The following is a 17,278-nucleotide window of genomic DNA, read 5'->3' as shown; positions in this document are numbered from 1 at the left end:
ATTGCTATATAAGTCCTCACCAAATCCTCTTGGGTTGCAACACATAGTTTTGGGGGCACAAGCCCACTGTCCCACTTTGCCTGGCAAAGCAATAAAAGTGTTCTTTCCTATTTCACCCAAAACTCTGTCCTTGAGATTTGACTCAACAAACTGTGGAAAATTCTTAAAGAGATGGGAATACCGGACCATCTGACCTGCCCCCTGAGAAATCTGTATGCAGGTCAAGAGGCACAGTTAGAACAGGACATGGAACAACAGACTGGTTCCAAACCAGGAAAGGAGTACATCAAGGCTGTATATTGTCACCCTGTTTATTTAACTTATATGCAGATGCAGAGTACATCATGAGAAACGCTGGACTAGATGAAGCACAAGCTAGAATCAAGACTGCCGGGAGAAATATCAATAACCTCAGATATGCAGATGACCCCACCCTTATGGCAGAAAGTGAAGAGGAACTAAAGAGCCTCTTGATGAAAGTGAAAGAGGAGACTGAAAAAGCTGGCTTAAAACTCAACATTCAAAAAACTAAGATCATGGCATCTGGTCCCATCACTTCATGACAAATAGAGAAACAACTGAAACAATGAGAGACTTTATTTCCTGGGGCTCTGAAATCACTGCGGACAGTGACTACAGCCATGAAATTAAAAGTCACTTGCTCCTTGGAAGAAAAGCTATGACAAATACAGACAGCATATTAAAAAGCAGAGACATTACTTTGCGACAGAGGTCTGGTTAGTCACAGCTATGGTTTTTCCAGTAGTCATGTGTGGATGTGAGAGTTGGACCATAAAGAAAGCTGAGCACTGAAGAATTGATGCTTTTAAACTGTGGTGTTGGAGAAGACTCTTGAGAGTCCCTTGGACTGCAAGGAAATCCAACCAGTCCATCCTAAAGGAAATCAGTGCTGAAAATTCATTGGGAGCACTGATGCTAAAGCTGAAGCTCCAATACTTTGGCCACCTGATGCAAAGAACAAAGAACTGACTCCTTGGAAAAGACCCTGATGCTGGGAAAGATTGAAGGCTGGAGGAGAAGGGGAGGACAGAAGATGAGATGGTTGGATGGAATCACCAACTCGATGGACATGAGTTTGAGCAAGTTCCAGGAGTTGGTGATGGACAGGGAAGCCTGGCATGCTGCAGTCCGTGGGGTCACAAAGAGTTGGACATGACAGAATGACTGGACTGAACTGAGATTTGATTCAGCATTGGTGCACAGATGTCAAGATTTTGGCATCAGGCATAGGGAAAAGAGATAGTGTCAGATGACTATCCCTTAGGCTATGGTGTGGGATTTATGGGCAAAGCTTCTGAGATGGAAAGAAAGGGGGGTGTCTCTGTGGATGCTGTCTTACAGTCAAGGTTTCAAAAATCTATAATAACAACAAGAGAAAGGCATGTGCCCAATAAGTTGATGGATTTGTAGATTAATTCGTTGGTTGTCTGGTTGGTCAGCTGCTATGTTCATTCACTCACTCATTCATTTAGTTTTAAATGTTTACCATTTCCCCAGTGGCTCAGATGGTAAAGCATCTGCCTACAATGCGGGAGTCCTGGGTTCAATCTCTGGGTCAGGAGGATCCTCTGGAGAAGGAAATGGCAACCCACTCCAGTATTCTTGCCTGGAAAATCCCATGGACGGAGGAGCCTGGTAGGCTACAGTCCATGGGGTCGTAAAGAGCTGGACACGACTGAATGATTTCACTTCTTCACTTCTACCAAGCTCTAAGAGAATTGATCAGGACAGAGGTGAGTTAGTCAGACAAGGCTCAGCCCTTAAGGAGCTTCTAGAAAGGCCCACAGTTTAGAGTTACTTGGAAGTATAATGAGAGCTATCAGTGAGGTGACCAGTGCTTATTGGATCAGAGGGACAGGGGGCCTCACCAATACTAGAGAGGCTGAAGAGAAGACAGATGGAGTCCAAGCCCACCAGTGGATTCACTTGAGAAGTTTAAATTAAGTAAGGGCAGGACAAGACCATTAAGTGACACCGGTAACAAGTAAATTACAACTGACAAAGTTTGCTGTGAGAAGCATCAAAACTGGACTGCTCCATGTCACACATCACAGTAAAAACCATCTGCATGGACATCTGGGCTGGGGCAGATTTGTGTGTGAGCTCCTGACGCAGGCGTCCGAAGGGCTGAACTAACATTTGTTTCCATTACTCTAACATCTTAGAAGGTAGTTCTCATTGTGACAGGCAGCCTAGTTTGAAATCCTGACTTTCCAGTTATAGGGGAGCAGGGGCTAGAATAAAGACCTCCATGACTCACTGGCAAATTTTATAAGGATGAGCTCATAGCCAAAGAGACAATTTTAAAGAGTAGAAGGAACACTTAAATGGGAACTAGGAAGCACAGACTCGTGGCAGATGAGGTAGGAACATGAAACTTGACCGAGCCAATAAAATAACCAGGAAGGCATCGGAAGTCAAGGAGACAATATGTCTCAGCAGCCTCCTATTAGCACGTGAGTGTGCTCAGTCGGGTCTACTCTTTGTGACTCCACCGAATATAGCCTGCCGGGCTCCTCTGTCCATGGGATTATGCCAGCAAGAATGTGCTGTCAAACGCTCTTTGACAATGTAAGGCTGGCTGCCCTTTAGAAATCAAATGGGCTACAGGGCACTTGTAGGGAGTGAGGGAAAGTTGAGTTTAGGAGGATGTTCAGAAAGCAGGGAGACTCTGCCAGCAATCTCTGCTCAGGATTTACTGAGGACCCAGCGAGCACCCCTCCCTTCCCGCCCCACCCCACCCCCACACCGCTGAGTGACTTTGGCTTCCTGACGTTTCACAGACAAGACTCATCTATTCTGCAGGTCACTGACCACTGGAGCCGCAAGAGATTAAAGGTCGGTAGTTCCTGTTTCCCAGCGATGCTCTGCAAAACGCTCACTCTGACAGATGTTAGTAGGTGTACTAAAATAGATAACAGATACTAATTGGTACAATTCAAAAAGTGTTCAGGGGCCAGATGAATGTGAGAAATAGTGGGCTAAACATCTGAGGCTTCAGGATGCCAACCTGCTCACCTGGGGATGAGCCCCTAGTCTGGGATTCGTTAGCACCACCCTAGTTATTATCATTAATTACAACATACTTCTAAGAAAATATTAGGAAGGTACATTAATCTCCAAAAGATTGTTTTGGCATGGCAGTCCTCTACAGTAGGCCAGATCCTTTCTAGCTCCTAGTAAACACACTGTGCCACTGACATGATGTTGATAAGGGTTAAGATAAATTACAACGTCCCTCCCACCCCACCTCCCCCACACTGAGCCCTTCCAGTTCCTCCATCCATTCTCTCCTGGGAGGAAATTGGATCTGTGATGAGTCCAGCAGCACCATTCTTTCCCAAACCTCCCTGACAAATCACCTGGTCCTCTGGTACAACTTGAGGGGCCCAGGGACAGACCTTGGAATCATCTGTCTGGGAGATTTCTACCTGTTCAAATTTAGCCCCTATTCCCCTTTTAAAACTTGCAGCACCTGATAGGACCTCTGCATTTCCAGAAAAGCTAAGCTCATCAATAACAATAATGATAGCTACACATAACATTGAGAACATTCTTCCTCAAAGCATCCTGCTAAGGTACGATTACTGCTTCCATGTTAGCAGTGAATGAACTGGGACCCAGAGAAGTTAGGTAACTGGCCCAGGGTCCTGAAGGAGAGTCAGGATTTGAAAAGTACTTTTCACACTAGAGTCTACATGTTAAGCCACCACTACCTACTGCCTCCATATGAGTGTTCAGTTCAGTTGCTCAGTCGTGTCCGACTCTGCGACCCCATGAATCACAGCACGCCAGGCCTCCCTGTCCATCACCAACTCCCGGAGTCCACCCAAACCCATGTCCATTGAGTCGGCAATGCCATCCAACCATCTCATCCCCTGTTGCCCCTTCTCCTCCTCCCCTCAATCTTTCCCAGCATCAGGGTCTTTTCCAAAGAGCCAAACTATTACAGCCCCTGCTCTCCTTTGCTCTGCAGCCCCCACACCTACAGATAACGGGAGGGAATTCATCTGACTGTGTACCTATCACCTGTAAGGCCCTGTGCCTTCCACCCGGTCATCCTGCCACAGCCACCCTGTGGAGCAGACAGGATGAAGCCACAGAAGAAGAGAGCTGTACTTACTCAAATTCCTCCCTCACTGCTCCCGCCTTCCCAGCTAACAAGTGGCTGAGTCCAGGTATGAGGCTCTAGCTTTAAACCTCATACTTCTTCCAGAACTTTATTGCTTCCTTGGAAATGGCTGCAGATTTATACATAATGAAGCATGGGGTCCTTTCATTATCTCTCACCTTTGTGATCATATGCTTTGTAGGGGGGAGCACTAGGGAGGATCCCTGAAAATCCATGGAAGGCCTCACAGGTCCCTAAACATCACTCCTGATCCTCTTGAAGGAAAAAGGGACTCAATTTTGATTTATATTTTGTTGTCCTGAAAGAATTATGGTCTTATCACTCACACCCATCTCTTTCCTTCCCCATCCTTAATTTCAACACCCTGATTTTAAAATGATCTTTATAGCTTGACAGTTTAATAGATGATTTTCATTCCACAGAAGCCCTCACTGTGGAAGAATGACAAGGAAAATATGGGCTGTGTAGAGATCATTTTAAAAACTTAGCGATGCAGTGAGGAAGGGGACGTATTTCCAAGCACCTGGCTCTGCAGTCTGTCTTTGCCTCTTACCAACCTTCCATGAGAAATTGTTTGGGGAGGAAACTGCAAGGCTTTCCAATGCCAGCTACAGCCAAAGCTCTCTTCAAGCCTCCAAGCTTTGATCTCCTCTTCTCCAGAATATTAATAAAATCCCCTTTGGTTAAAGTGGGCTAGAAATGTACTTATAGTATTCATCACAATTCACTATGGCAACCTCCGTTTTAGAAAACAGGCGTCAGGAGGCTCCTGCTTTGAAACCACCAGTAACTATTGTCCCAGGTCCCTCCCAAACTCACTAGGTTGAGACCTTATCAAGCCAAGGGAAAAAAAAAAATCTATCCTGGAACAAATTACTATATGCAAACATGATGCAAAACATACTCAAAAGCACAATCTTGACTTTAAAAATAAAGCCCCCCACACAGAAAATGAGTGCCACCCTACTAATAACCTACATGCCAATCATCCCATGCACTGACTGCTGTTAATTACCCAACTGCTTGTCTGCAATACGTCAGTTACTTGTGATCCATTTCCTCTACTGTGCCAACAATGGGCAGGAGGACCGATCTCCTAGCACCTGGGAGGTGAGAGCTCCCCCCCCCGGTCACAAGGAGAGTAGAGCCAGGTGAAACACCAACTCAAGAAGGGGTCTGGTTATAAACAGCACAGCAAAGGGTGAACCCAGAACTTCTTGGACTGAAGGTGGAGGGAGAGAACAGGTGGTGGGGAAGAGAAGGGAACTAATATGTAGTGAGTGGTTCCTACAGGAACTATGTCAACTGTGTTTGTTTTAATGTATGTGATCTTCCCATTAAACCTAGTTAGGAGGGAATCCTATTAAACCCTTTTTACAGATGAGAAAACTGAGGCTTAGGCTATTTTAGTAACTTGCACAAGGGCACACAGCTAGTCAGGAGTCACACCAGGGTTCAAACCCAGGTCCTTAGCTCTTCCTAGTTACTAACACCAGCCAGGCTGACCTGCTGGTCCATGCCTCTCTGGCACACCCAGCAATGGTGTGGCTGTCACTTTGAGGGGAAACCTTCTCAAGTCTCACAACCTGAGATATGACTGCGACTTACTGTACAATTTTTGGAGTGTGCTGGAGAACAACAAAGGTATTAGAGGTATTTTAGAGACAAACTGTGCCACCTCTGAAAAGTCAACAGATTGAGAGAAAGCAGAGGCCGAAGGAGAATACTCACATGGAAAAGCTGAGCGCCACACGTAACCAGAGCCCCACCACAGGATGTGATGCTGCTTACCAGGGAGGGGGGCACGTGCGTGGTTTGCAGTCTACCACTTACAAGTGGGTGACCTTAGAAACGTGATTCTGTTCTCCATGGGGTCCTAGTCTATTCCCTTGAGAAGTGGGGTTGGTACGGGGATATCAGAAGGCTGTTCTGAAGATTTAATAAGCTGACATAAAACATATACTGACACTGTGACTAACTGGAGTTCGTAATAATGTTACTATTAATAGTGTGCAAAGCTCCAGCTGCCTGTAGGAAAACGTCCGGAGAGCCTGACACCCTAGAAAGCCAAGGATCTGGGATGGGGACCTTTTACCTCCTTCTTATCATGGACAACAATACGCCACCTCCCTCAGAAGGAAGGAGGAAGCTGTGCTTTCCTCTTGACAACACAGATGCCCTGGTGACTGACCCAACAGGTCAGAACAACCTCAGCTTTCCCTCCATGAATGGAACTGGCCAAAAGACTGGGTGAGGGTCGACGCCACCACTGACCAAAGCAAAGGGACAAGGAGGCCAGAGCAGCTGGCCCCTCTGCTGCAGGAGGTGCAGAGATCCCGGGGGGAGCATCCACCCACAGAACATGCTGCAGAGCGAGTACCCTGACGTTCTGAAGGATGAGTGCCCTCTACACGCAAAGGCAGAGGCATGGAACAAGAAAGAAGAGTGTCAAGTGGACACAACAAAACAATAATAACACACAACTTAACTGAGCATGGACTATGCTCCAGACCCTGTGTGTGGGAGCTTTGCAATAGTATCTTATTTAATCCTCCCAATAATCCTGCAAGGAGACCTTTCCATCAGCCCCATTTTACAGATGGGGAAGGCAGCATTTAGGGCTTGCAGAAGCATGAAGTGGCAGAGCAAGATGCAGACTGAGGTCTCATTGGGCTCAGAGCCCAGAAACAAGGAAAACCCAAGGTCAACAAAATGCTGGACCAGCCTCCAGGTTCTGCCTCCTTCATCACTGCCTATGACCCCAGGTGTCTTGGAGGAAAAGGTAACAGGTCCTCCCCGAGTTGGATCCCAAGAGCAGTGCCCAAGGCTGAAGGTGCTCAGACACATGGACTTAGGGGTGAGAGGGTGAGGCTTGCGATGCAGAGGCCAGGGTCAGCCATGAAGCTGTGAGAGGCAGAGAGAAACCTGGCCAATGAGTCGTTTCTGGCTCCAGTTCTTCCCTTACTCATCCAGCTCTGTGAACTTTCTATGCAACGTCACGTTTGTGAAATGAGGGCGGTGGGGAAATGGAGGAGAGACTGGATAGAGCTCTTGCTGTGCACTGGAGGGCGTCCACAAGAGCAAACAACTCCCCAGACTGATGTCAAAGGCACCATGTTCTCAGGCATCTTTGCAGAATAACACAGTCGATTTTGCCAAGATAGAAACAGCCACAAGCATACACTTTCCTTGGCCAGAAAAAAAATAGCTACAAGAATGATTCATGCATGTAATGTTCTCATCTTCTATGCCCTATGTAACTAGGAATTAATTCTCAGCAGGACACAATGAGAGACTACAACGGATATACCAAAATGACAAGCCTCTTTTATTTTTCTTTTTCCCAAGAAAAAGAATGGCTATCTCTTTATAGAAAAGAACTCACTAAAATTCTCAGATCCATACCAGATTTATAGGCATTTGAGATTGGAAGGACATTTGAAGGGCAACTGATCTGACTCTGCATCGGATGACTAAGTCCCTTCCACAGGGTTTCTGAGGGGGTCTCCAGAGGACGGCCAAACGCCTTCAGGAAAAGAAACCAGGTACCTACTGCTTCCATTGAGCAGCTCTGATCTTCCCCGAGGTCTCTCTCATACTGTCTACAGCTTTGCTTCTTCCTCTGTGCCCCGTGGCCACACAGACCATGCCAGCTGCTCCTCCAAACAGCCTTTCAGAAACACGCCCCCCGAGCCTTCTCTTCTGCAGAGCTGTCCATCATTCTGCACTTACAAAAGCAATCTGACCACTGACGTGCTGCTGTTTGGGTTGCCGTCCTTGTTTTTCTAAGACACATTTACTTGATCCACAATTATTCCAAGATGATTAGTCCTCCAAATAACCCAAACTGTACATTTTTCCCATCCTATGTTATCAGCAACACTGAAAGCTGATTATAATCAACTTGCTTTCATAAAAAGAAGGAATCAATCAAATAACAGACTTTAAGAGAATCCACTTAGCTAAAAGTATCAGCAGCAGGCATTCCACGTTTGCAGATAAACGAGGAGGAACTGTGAATGCACATTTCTCCCCCACTTCCCATTCCCCACTGGAATTTAAATGACCAGTTTTCCAGTCACAGAGCCAGAAAAATAATCAATCATCTTGGCCACAACCTCACATTTTATGATGTAGATGCTGAGACCTAGAGCTCCCATCTCTTTCTCCATGCCATCCCCAGATGTTTTTTAAATTCCCTGTTCTGGATTAGGCACTGGGATACCAAGCCCTTGCCCTCCCAGATCTCTGAGCAGAGACTCACAGGGCAATGCAAGTCAAGGGATTTAAAACAAGCGGAAGCACCTTGTTGCGATAGCCCAATGACAAGTGTTTGGAACTTTGTACCAAAAACTTGGAAGGCAAAAAGCTGTTTCCTTTCTTGTGCCTTGACTCAAACTCCCCTCCAATTTCCCTTTGGCAAACTGATCCTTTAAGACTCAGCTCAGGTCTCATCACCCACCCCCAGTACTTTCTCTCTGACTCCTTTAGCTGCCCTCCTCCTTTAGCTGCCCTCCTTCTTTATGATCTCGTAACACCTTGTACAAATCACACTCAGGGTACTTAGCATCATGTATTGCACTTATCCCTCCTGTGTGCATCTTCTCCATTAGACTTGAGGTTCCTGAAGCTAATAGCAACTCACTCCAGTATTCTCGCCTGGAAAATCCCATGGACAGAGGAGGCTGGCAGACTACAGTCCATGGGGTCGCAAAGAGTCAAGTATGACTGAAGGACTTCACTTTTTTTCTTTTCTTTTCCTGAAGCTAGGGAGCTGGGTGTTAATTCAGTTTTATACATCTAGTCTAGTTCAGTTGGCATGTATCAGATTTATGAACAAATAAATATTTCAGCATACCCTTAAGGGTTTGAGCATTAAGAAGCAGAGACATCACTTTGCCGACAAAAGTCCATCTAGTGATAGCTATGGTTTTTCCAGTGGTCATGTATGGATTTGAGAGTTGGACTATAAAGAAAGCTGAGTGCCAAAGAATTGATGCTTTTGAACTGTAGTGTTGGAGAAGACTCTTGAGAGTCCCTTGGAATGCAAAGAGATCCAACCAGTCCATCCTAAAGGAGATCAGTCCTGAATATTCATTGGAAGGACTGATGCTGAAGCTGAAATTCCAATACTTTGGCCACCTGATGTGAAGAACTGACTCTGGTGCTGAGAAAGACTCTGATGCTGGGTAAGATTGAAGGCAGGAGGAAAAGGTGATGACAGAGGATGAGATGGTTGGATGGCATCACCAACTCAATGGACATGAATTTGAGCAAGCTCTGGGAGTTGGTGATGGAGGGAAGCCTGGTGTGCTACAGTCCATGGGGTTGCAAAGAGTTGGACACGACTGTGTGACTGAACTGAAGGGTTTGAGAGAAAAGAATTCCAGGCCAGGAAGCCCATGCAGAGACATGGTGCTCTGAAAGGGGGCAGCGTGTTTGCAGACCATATGGGTCATTTTCCTGGTGAGAATGGTGGGTGCAGGATGACTGACTGGGGTTGGGGCTTAGAGGTTAAGTTTGGGCCAGATGTGGAAAACCACATAAACCGTGTGGGAGTGAGCGGACATCATGCTGTAGTTAGAGTGGGGCAAAAAGCCTTTAGGGAGGGGAATGACATCATCCCAGTGGTCACATAAGTGGCCAGCGGGGAAGTACTGCATTGAGGAAGCGCACAAGATGGAAGAGTGGGTTTGGGGCCTACTGCTTGGTCCAGGACGGGAGGAGATGCTGTATCAGGGGTGCTGTGGTCCAAGAGCTCAGGGAAATTCCTGGGGAGGAGAGCAGTGTGGACTGAGGTTTGAGGGTACAGGTAGAAGCAACGGGATGTGATGAGTAAACGGAAGCATGGGAGACAGGGAAGAAGCATTGAGGATGATGGCAGGGTTTTCCAACGTGGAGCCCCAGGGCGACACAGACAATGTTAATAGAGACAGGGACCATGAAAGAGGAGCAGTTTGAGGGGTGGGGGAGATCACGAGGTCATTTCTGGAAAGATTCCTAAGACAGTCCTCCTGGATGAATTCTATAGGTGGAGAGCTACCTGCTTGACCAAAGGAGATAAATGAAATGCAAGAACATCGGTCATGAAAACCCCAAGTATAAGACACATTGTCTAATCCTTGCAGAGACAGATGGAGCAATTCTGATGATTTGAGGGTGAAAGTAACAAGTTCAGATGAGAGATCTTCAGGTTCTTAAAACCACAAATCATTTCTCAGTCAGGTAAACTGACATCTGTATATAAAATAATCTCCAGACAATCAAATCCCACCTCTTATTTTCTGGACTCAACTGACTCACTTTCCTATCTTTATTTTTTTTAAAAATATTATTACCAGCTGGCTAACAGCCTCACACCATTTAGTGTGTTCTAATCAGCAGGGAAAATTCAGTTTACATTAATTAAGTGATTCCACTCAACCATTTTATTGACTAACAACCTCACTTTTTTTTTTAACTCATCTTTTCAAAAATGCTAGAAGGTGAGGATTTTACTGAGGAAAAGCCCACAGACACACTCAGGAGCAAACCTTTCTGCCCCAAAATCAATCCATCTTTTAATCAAGCAACGTCCTTTTCTCTCTCATTTTATAGCAAAAGCTCCAAAGAGCAAGCAATAAGCAGAACCTCTACAGAATCGGCTACTCCATTTAAACAGACAGCAAAAGGACTTCCTCAGCCCACGTGGTTGTCCTAAGAGCACAGAGACTGCTCTTGGTAGAAAAGAGACGGAAACCGCACACTCACGCGCTTCCTCAGGTTGTAGGTGAGAATGAGGTTCCGGGAGAAGGAGTGGGAGAAGGCCGTGTAGAATTCCAGCACTTTCTGCAGGGCGTCCCGCTTGATCACATGCAGGTCACAGTAGGTCAGGGCCCTCACATTGGCACAGGACTGGGCAAGGGTGGCTTCCTTCCAGAACACGTCTCCAAACACGTCTCCTTTCCCTGAGGAGAGAACGTGGTGATGAGCAAAGTGCCCGCCGGAGCAGTCTGGCCGTCGATGCTGGCTTTCCACCATCTCCCAGGACTACTGTCCATTCGGCATTCCACGGCTGGGGCTTAGAAAAGGCCAGAATGGTTTTAATTTGGACCTTAATGACATGCAACTTCAGAAAACTAAAACTAAAAACTAAAACTAAAAATACCATATATGTCAAAGTTCAATGAATAACTTCGGGATCACTTGTGACCTCACGAGCATCCTACGTGAAACTGGAACCCCATGTTATTCTTTGTCACCCCTGGTTTTCCAAAACACTGATCATCATCGGTAATGATGTTACTTGTTGTCTGTCTCCCGGCATGAGCTCTCCTGCGTCCCGTCCCTCCACAAACACAGAATCTGGCAACACAGTAGGGTTCTCACAATGTCTGCTGGCAAAAGAGAAGGAAGGTAAACTGTAGGTCTACTTAGTGTGACTGAGAGGCACACCGTTGGCTGCAATGGGGAGGGTGTGGACTCTTCATCGGGAGCTGAAAAACAGGAGGTGTCTCCCCTGATTAGCATGACATACATGGACGAAATCAGGCAAGGGTGAAGCTCCTCTTCCTCCAAACTCTGTCCACCGCCCTGAGGTTTATGTGTGTGGTGCCTCATCCTCACTCTCTCTCCCCCATCCCTCCTTCCATGTTCCTCACCTTGCCAGATGCCCTCCTGGTGGTATAAAAATATGGGCCCTATATAAGTGGCATCTTGAGGATCCTCTTATGCCTAGCATTCCACAAGACTATATTTAATAATACGTCAATAGAGTACTCATCCCACGTCGCGGTATTCTGGGTCAAACTTCTATCAATCTCCTCTAAATATTTGTTTTTCTTACCTAGGGATATTCTTCCAACCTTTCCCAGAGACTGAGCTTTTAACATATGTCTAATGCAAAGCTTAGTTCATTCCTGGCACAGCCTCTGGTTATATATCAAATAGCTTGAAACATTGTTTCTCTTCCCTTTAAATTTTCAGCACAGATAAACACAAATCTGAATCTCCAGGGAGCCAGAGAGAGGTGTTTGGGAAGGAAGGAAACAATGCAACCAGGGTGAAAACCAATGTAATAGCCCCTGAGGGAGTTGTCAGCCCATGCATTCAGAACAGCCGCCCTCTACAGCTAGAGCCCAGGTGCCTGCGACTCAGTGCACTTTACAGGGCAGCTGTTTTCCTAATTCAGGCGAAGGGACGCAATTAGGGCTTTAAGCGTCTGGACAGAAATTGACCTCTTCTCAAACACCAGAAAGTGTCCACCCTAAGCACATAAGGTACTCCACGGGTATCGCCCTCTCAAGCACCTCCACGACATGAGCTGAGAAGCAGATGTACTGGGCACATTACTGCACACATTGCGTGTTTGTGAAATGAAGTGCAGCTTTAATTTATGAACATAGCTTCATCATACAAGTGGGATACCAGGTTGGGGTAGCTCTCAGGCAGGTGGCTTTCCAGCCATCTGTAATATGAGTGTGGTGATGCAGAGCAGGAGCCAGCCCACGGGAATGTCTCTCTCTGTGGGGTGCCACCTGGCCTCCATGGGGAGGGGTTCATTCAGTGTCTCCCCTAGCATGCATGGAGTCCTCATCAACAAGGCCGGCCAGTTCACTCATACACGTGGAGCATTCTGCAACCCCTCTCTACTGCTCTGCCACGCCTCTCATGCCTTTCGTAATTATGTATTCCTGTTCCCCTAGACAATGCACTTTTTCTGACACGCAGTATGGCAGATAGTCAAAACATAGACCCTACTGTCATATTGCAACCTATGTCAAGAAAAGTGAAAGTGTTAGTCACTCAGTGGTGTCCAACACTTTTGAGACCCCATGGAGCCCACCAGGCTCCTCTTTCCATGGGGATCCTCTAGACAAGAATACCGGAATGGTTTGCCATTCCCTTCTCCAGGGATCTTCCCAACTCAGGGATCAAACCCAGGTCTCCCACACTGTGGGCAGATTCTTTACCACCTGAGCCAGTGGAGGTCTCATTCTATGTCAAGAGGTGAAGCCTAATTCCCTTTCCTTAAACCGGAACTCACTTTAATCCCTTGCCTTGGCTAACAGAATGTGGCAGAAACGATGTTCTGGGATTTTTCAGGCAGGGTCATAAGAAGCCTTGCAGCTTCTGCCTGGGTTTCTTGGAACACTGACCTCTCACGATCCTCTCTCTTGGACCCAACCACCATGTTTTGAGAAGAACAAGCCACATAGGAGGTCACACAGAAGTGCTCTAAGAGTCCAGCTGACAGCCAGGCTCTGCCAGTCTCGTAAGCAAGCCATCTTGGTCCTCCAGCCCAGATAAGCCTTCAAATGACTTCAGCCCCAGCCAACACTGGACTGTAACCATGTGTGGGAAGTTCAAGGGAGAACCAGCAACTGAGCCAAACAACCCACAGAGTCATGAGAAACAATTAATTTTTTAAGCCACTAAATTTGGGAGTGGTTTGGTCAGCAGAAATAGATAACCAGAACACACAGAATCACGGAGCTCTGGGCTGAAGGGCCCATACGAAATTACTTAGTGGTTTAAGTCAGAACGATTGAGAATAGATTGGTAACCCTGCCTGATTCTTATTAAGATTACTTCATCTAAGCAACTTAAGCTTCCATCAACGGATGAACGGATAAGGATGTGGTATGTATACATATAGGCAGGCACACACATACACACAACATGGAATACTACTCAGCCATAAAAAAGGAATGAGAGGTTGCCATCTGTAGCAATATGGATGGACTTTGAGGATATTCAATGCAGTCACAGTCGTGTCCAACTCTTTGTGACCCCATGAATCGCAGCACGCCAGGCCTCTCTGTCCATCACCAACTCCTGGAGTTCACTCAAACTCATGTGCATCAAGTTGGTGATGCCATCCAGCCATCTCATCCTCTGTCGTTCCCTTCTCCTCCTGCCCCCAATCCCTCCCAGCATCAGGGTCTTTTCCAATGAGTCAACTCTTCACAGGAGGTGGCCAAAGTACTGGAGTTTCAGCCTCAACATCAGTCCTTCCAATGAACACCCAGGACTGGTCTCCTTTAGAATGGACTGGTTGGATCTCCTTGCAGTCCAAGGGACTCGCAAGAGTCTTCTCCAGCACCAAAGTTCAAAAGCATCAATTCTTCGGCACTCAGCTTTCTTCACAGTCCAACTCTCACATCCATACATGACCCCTGGAAAAACCATAGCCTTGACGAGACGGACCTTTGTTGGCAAAGTAATATCTCTGCTTTTGAATATGCTGTCTAGGTTGGTCATAACCCTCCTTCCAAGGAGTAAGTGTCTTTTAATTTCATGGCTGCAATCACCATCTGCAGTGATTTTGGAGCCCAAGAAAATACAGTCTGACACTGTTTCCACTGTTTCCCCATCTATTTCCCATGAAGTGATGGGACCAGATGCCACGATTGAGGGTATTATGCTACGTGAAATAAATCAGAGGAAAAATGAATACTGGATGATATTATTTACATGGAAACTTAAAAAAAATACAACAAATTAGTGAATGAAACAAAAAAGAAGCTGACTCATATACACAGAGAACAAAACAGTAGGTACCAGTGTGAGCAGAGGGAAGGGGGCGGGGCAACACAGAAGCAGAGGAGTAAAAGACACAAACTGTTCAGAAAAGCTACAAGGATATACTGTACAATGTGGCTATTATCAAATATACACTGCTTTATAATAACTATAAATGGAACATAAATTGTGTTAAAAATTGTGTATCTATACTGTAACCTATAATATTATAATACTGTATATCAACTATACTTCAATTTAAAAAGCTATGGAAAAAATATGAGGGGAAATTGTTGAAGAAACAAACTGGAGAAATGTGGATTATTTAGCAATATAGTCATTATATTCCCATATCATAAAAATAGACATAAAAATAATCAAAGGAAATATATATCAAAATATCAACTGTTATCTCAGGATGGAGAAATGGATTTACAAATTGAGATTTTCCTTGTTTATACTTCTACTCAAAGTATAATATTTTGTAATCAGAGAAAATATTACTTCATTTAAGCAAAACGCAATATGTGAACGTTATATATCTCAAATGAACTAGGAGCAGTCTAATGATAAAAGGACCCATAAAGTAAAATAATAGCCCCCCATGTATATTTAACATATGAGTTTATTTGTAAAAATTCAGTTTTTTACGAAAAAAACCAACTCTTCAGGGGCATATCCATTGTTACCACAAAGAGCAACCATATTGTGCTTTGAACATACCAAGAAATAAATCACACGTCTTTAGAAATGACAATATTCCCATTGTGAAGAGTTTTCCAATCAAAGGTTTTGACAGCCACAATAAATAGAGACTAGCTCCTACTACACCAAGTATTTCATGGTGAGATAGTCACGATTAATCTGTAGGGTCTAGGAAGTCTCAGTGTTGTCATAACTTGCATCTGATTTTCAGCCCCAACTGAAAATCATACAATCTTTCTTCCTGTCAAGGCAGCCTTTTTTGGTATAAATGATCTGTTAGTGAGATTTAAGAAAGAGGTGTCGGAGGACCTGTCAGATTCAAAACAAACCCAGGACTATTCTGGCAAATGAGAAACGAATTTATGACACACGGAACTGTCAAAGGGAAGGATGCGGAGCACTTGGCAGCTGCCTGTAAACTACACACACTGCTGGAATCATGACTTCCGGGGTCAGGGTTACGCATCAGAGGCCAGGACAAGCTTATACCCACATTCATCTCTGTTCCCTAGTGTGAAATGATTGTTTGCTGAAGAACAAAAGGTACCCCCCTGCACTCAGCAATCAAACTTCTGCAGGCAATCAGCTTATTGATTTATTTATTACACTGAGATGCTGGGTGCAGAATGTTAAACCCTAATCTTCCAGGATTCGGAAAGACATACTAAGTGGATGTTCTCAGCTGGGAGAAAAGAAAAAAGGAAAAACAAAAGGGAGAGCGGAGTAAGGGAAAGGTAGTCTCATTAAAACTCCAAGCAAACATCCCTGTGGTAATTAATCCTCCTCCCTCCCACCCCCAGTTATACACAGCTTTCTTTACTGCACCTCCTCCTGCTGTAAACATAAAAAGCCCTCTGGGGTACAAACGTGGGGCTGAGGAACAGTCGCAAAGCAGAGGTGGGAGTTGGACACAGGGCTGAGGTGGCCCCGGGAGAGGGAGGGGAGCCCTCCGCAAGGAGCCCTGCACAGGAGGAGTCCAACATCCCGTAGAACAGGGGTCCCCAACCCTGGTCCGCAGAGCAGAGATGAGCAGCAGAGTGAGTGAAGCTTCATCAGTATTTATAGCCACTCCCCATCGCCAGCATTGCCGCCTGCGCTCCACCTCCTGCCAGAGCAGCTTAAGATTCACGTTGATGGATGGCAAAACCCATCACAATATTGTAACAGAATTATCCTCCAATTAAAATAAATGTTAATTTTGCAAACAGATTCTCATAGGAGTGCAAACTCTGCCGTGCACTGAGCATGTGAAGGATCTAGGTTGTGTGCTCCTTATCCCCTGGCCACCATCCATGGAAAACCTGTCTTCCATGAAACTGGTCCCTGATGCCAAAAAGGTTGGGGACTGCTGCTATAGACAATTTGATGTCATGAAGGCAGAGGCTGAAGCAGAGAGGACAGTGGGAGCGGGGAGGTTGGGAGGGTTAAGAGGAGTGATCGGGGAAAATTCAAGAGGTGCTGGGACTCACGGATCTGAGAAGATCCGACAGCTGATGTCTGAATGCTAAAGAGCTGCAGAAACAGACAACTGAGTTTACAACACCCCAGAAAAAGCCCTGTTTCTCAGACTGGCTGTAAGTGAGCTTGGAGGGGTCAGAGCAAAAATGAAACTCCAGCTGCTTCTTGTCACTATTCTCTATTACGTCCTCTCATAAGGACCACTCAGACTGGTATCCTGTACTAAGAAAAATGTAACTCTGCAGTTAAAGTCATCATATGCTGCTAAAATCATCAGCCACTTCTAGGCCCATACCAATTGGAAAGAACTGATTCAGTTCCTCATGCAGCTCTCAGCAGGCGCTCTTCTGGGTGCTGAGGTCTAGAGCAGCAGGATGGCCGAGGCCATGGAGGGAGAGAAACAGAGCAGGTGATGCTAACACGCTAGGGACTACAGTGGGAGACAGAGAGAGGTGCTCG

The 17,278-nt window shown here is 45.8% G+C and overlaps 1 protein-coding gene across 1 annotated transcript in view; it reads right to left on the bottom strand.

Moving 5' to 3' along the window:
* Nucleotides 1-17,278, bottom strand: part of KCNH1 (potassium voltage-gated channel subfamily H member 1) — a 421,111-nt gene that overhangs the window by 78,836 nt on the left and 324,997 nt on the right. The window contains exon 10 of the mRNA XM_052653941.1: nucleotides 10,904-11,100. Within this exon, the coding sequence (XP_052509901.1) occupies nucleotides 10,904-11,100 (197 nt within the window). The remainder of the gene's footprint in view (nucleotides 1-10,903; nucleotides 11,101-17,278) is intronic.

Source organism: Budorcas taxicolor, chromosome 16 (assembly GCF_023091745.1).
Source record: "Budorcas taxicolor isolate Tak-1 chromosome 16, Takin1.1, whole genome shotgun sequence".
In the NCBI taxonomy this organism is placed as follows: Eukaryota; Metazoa; Chordata; class Mammalia; order Artiodactyla; family Bovidae; genus Budorcas; species Budorcas taxicolor.
Note: the sequence above shows the minus strand (reverse complement) of the source record. Positions and strands in the feature narration are given on the sequence as shown.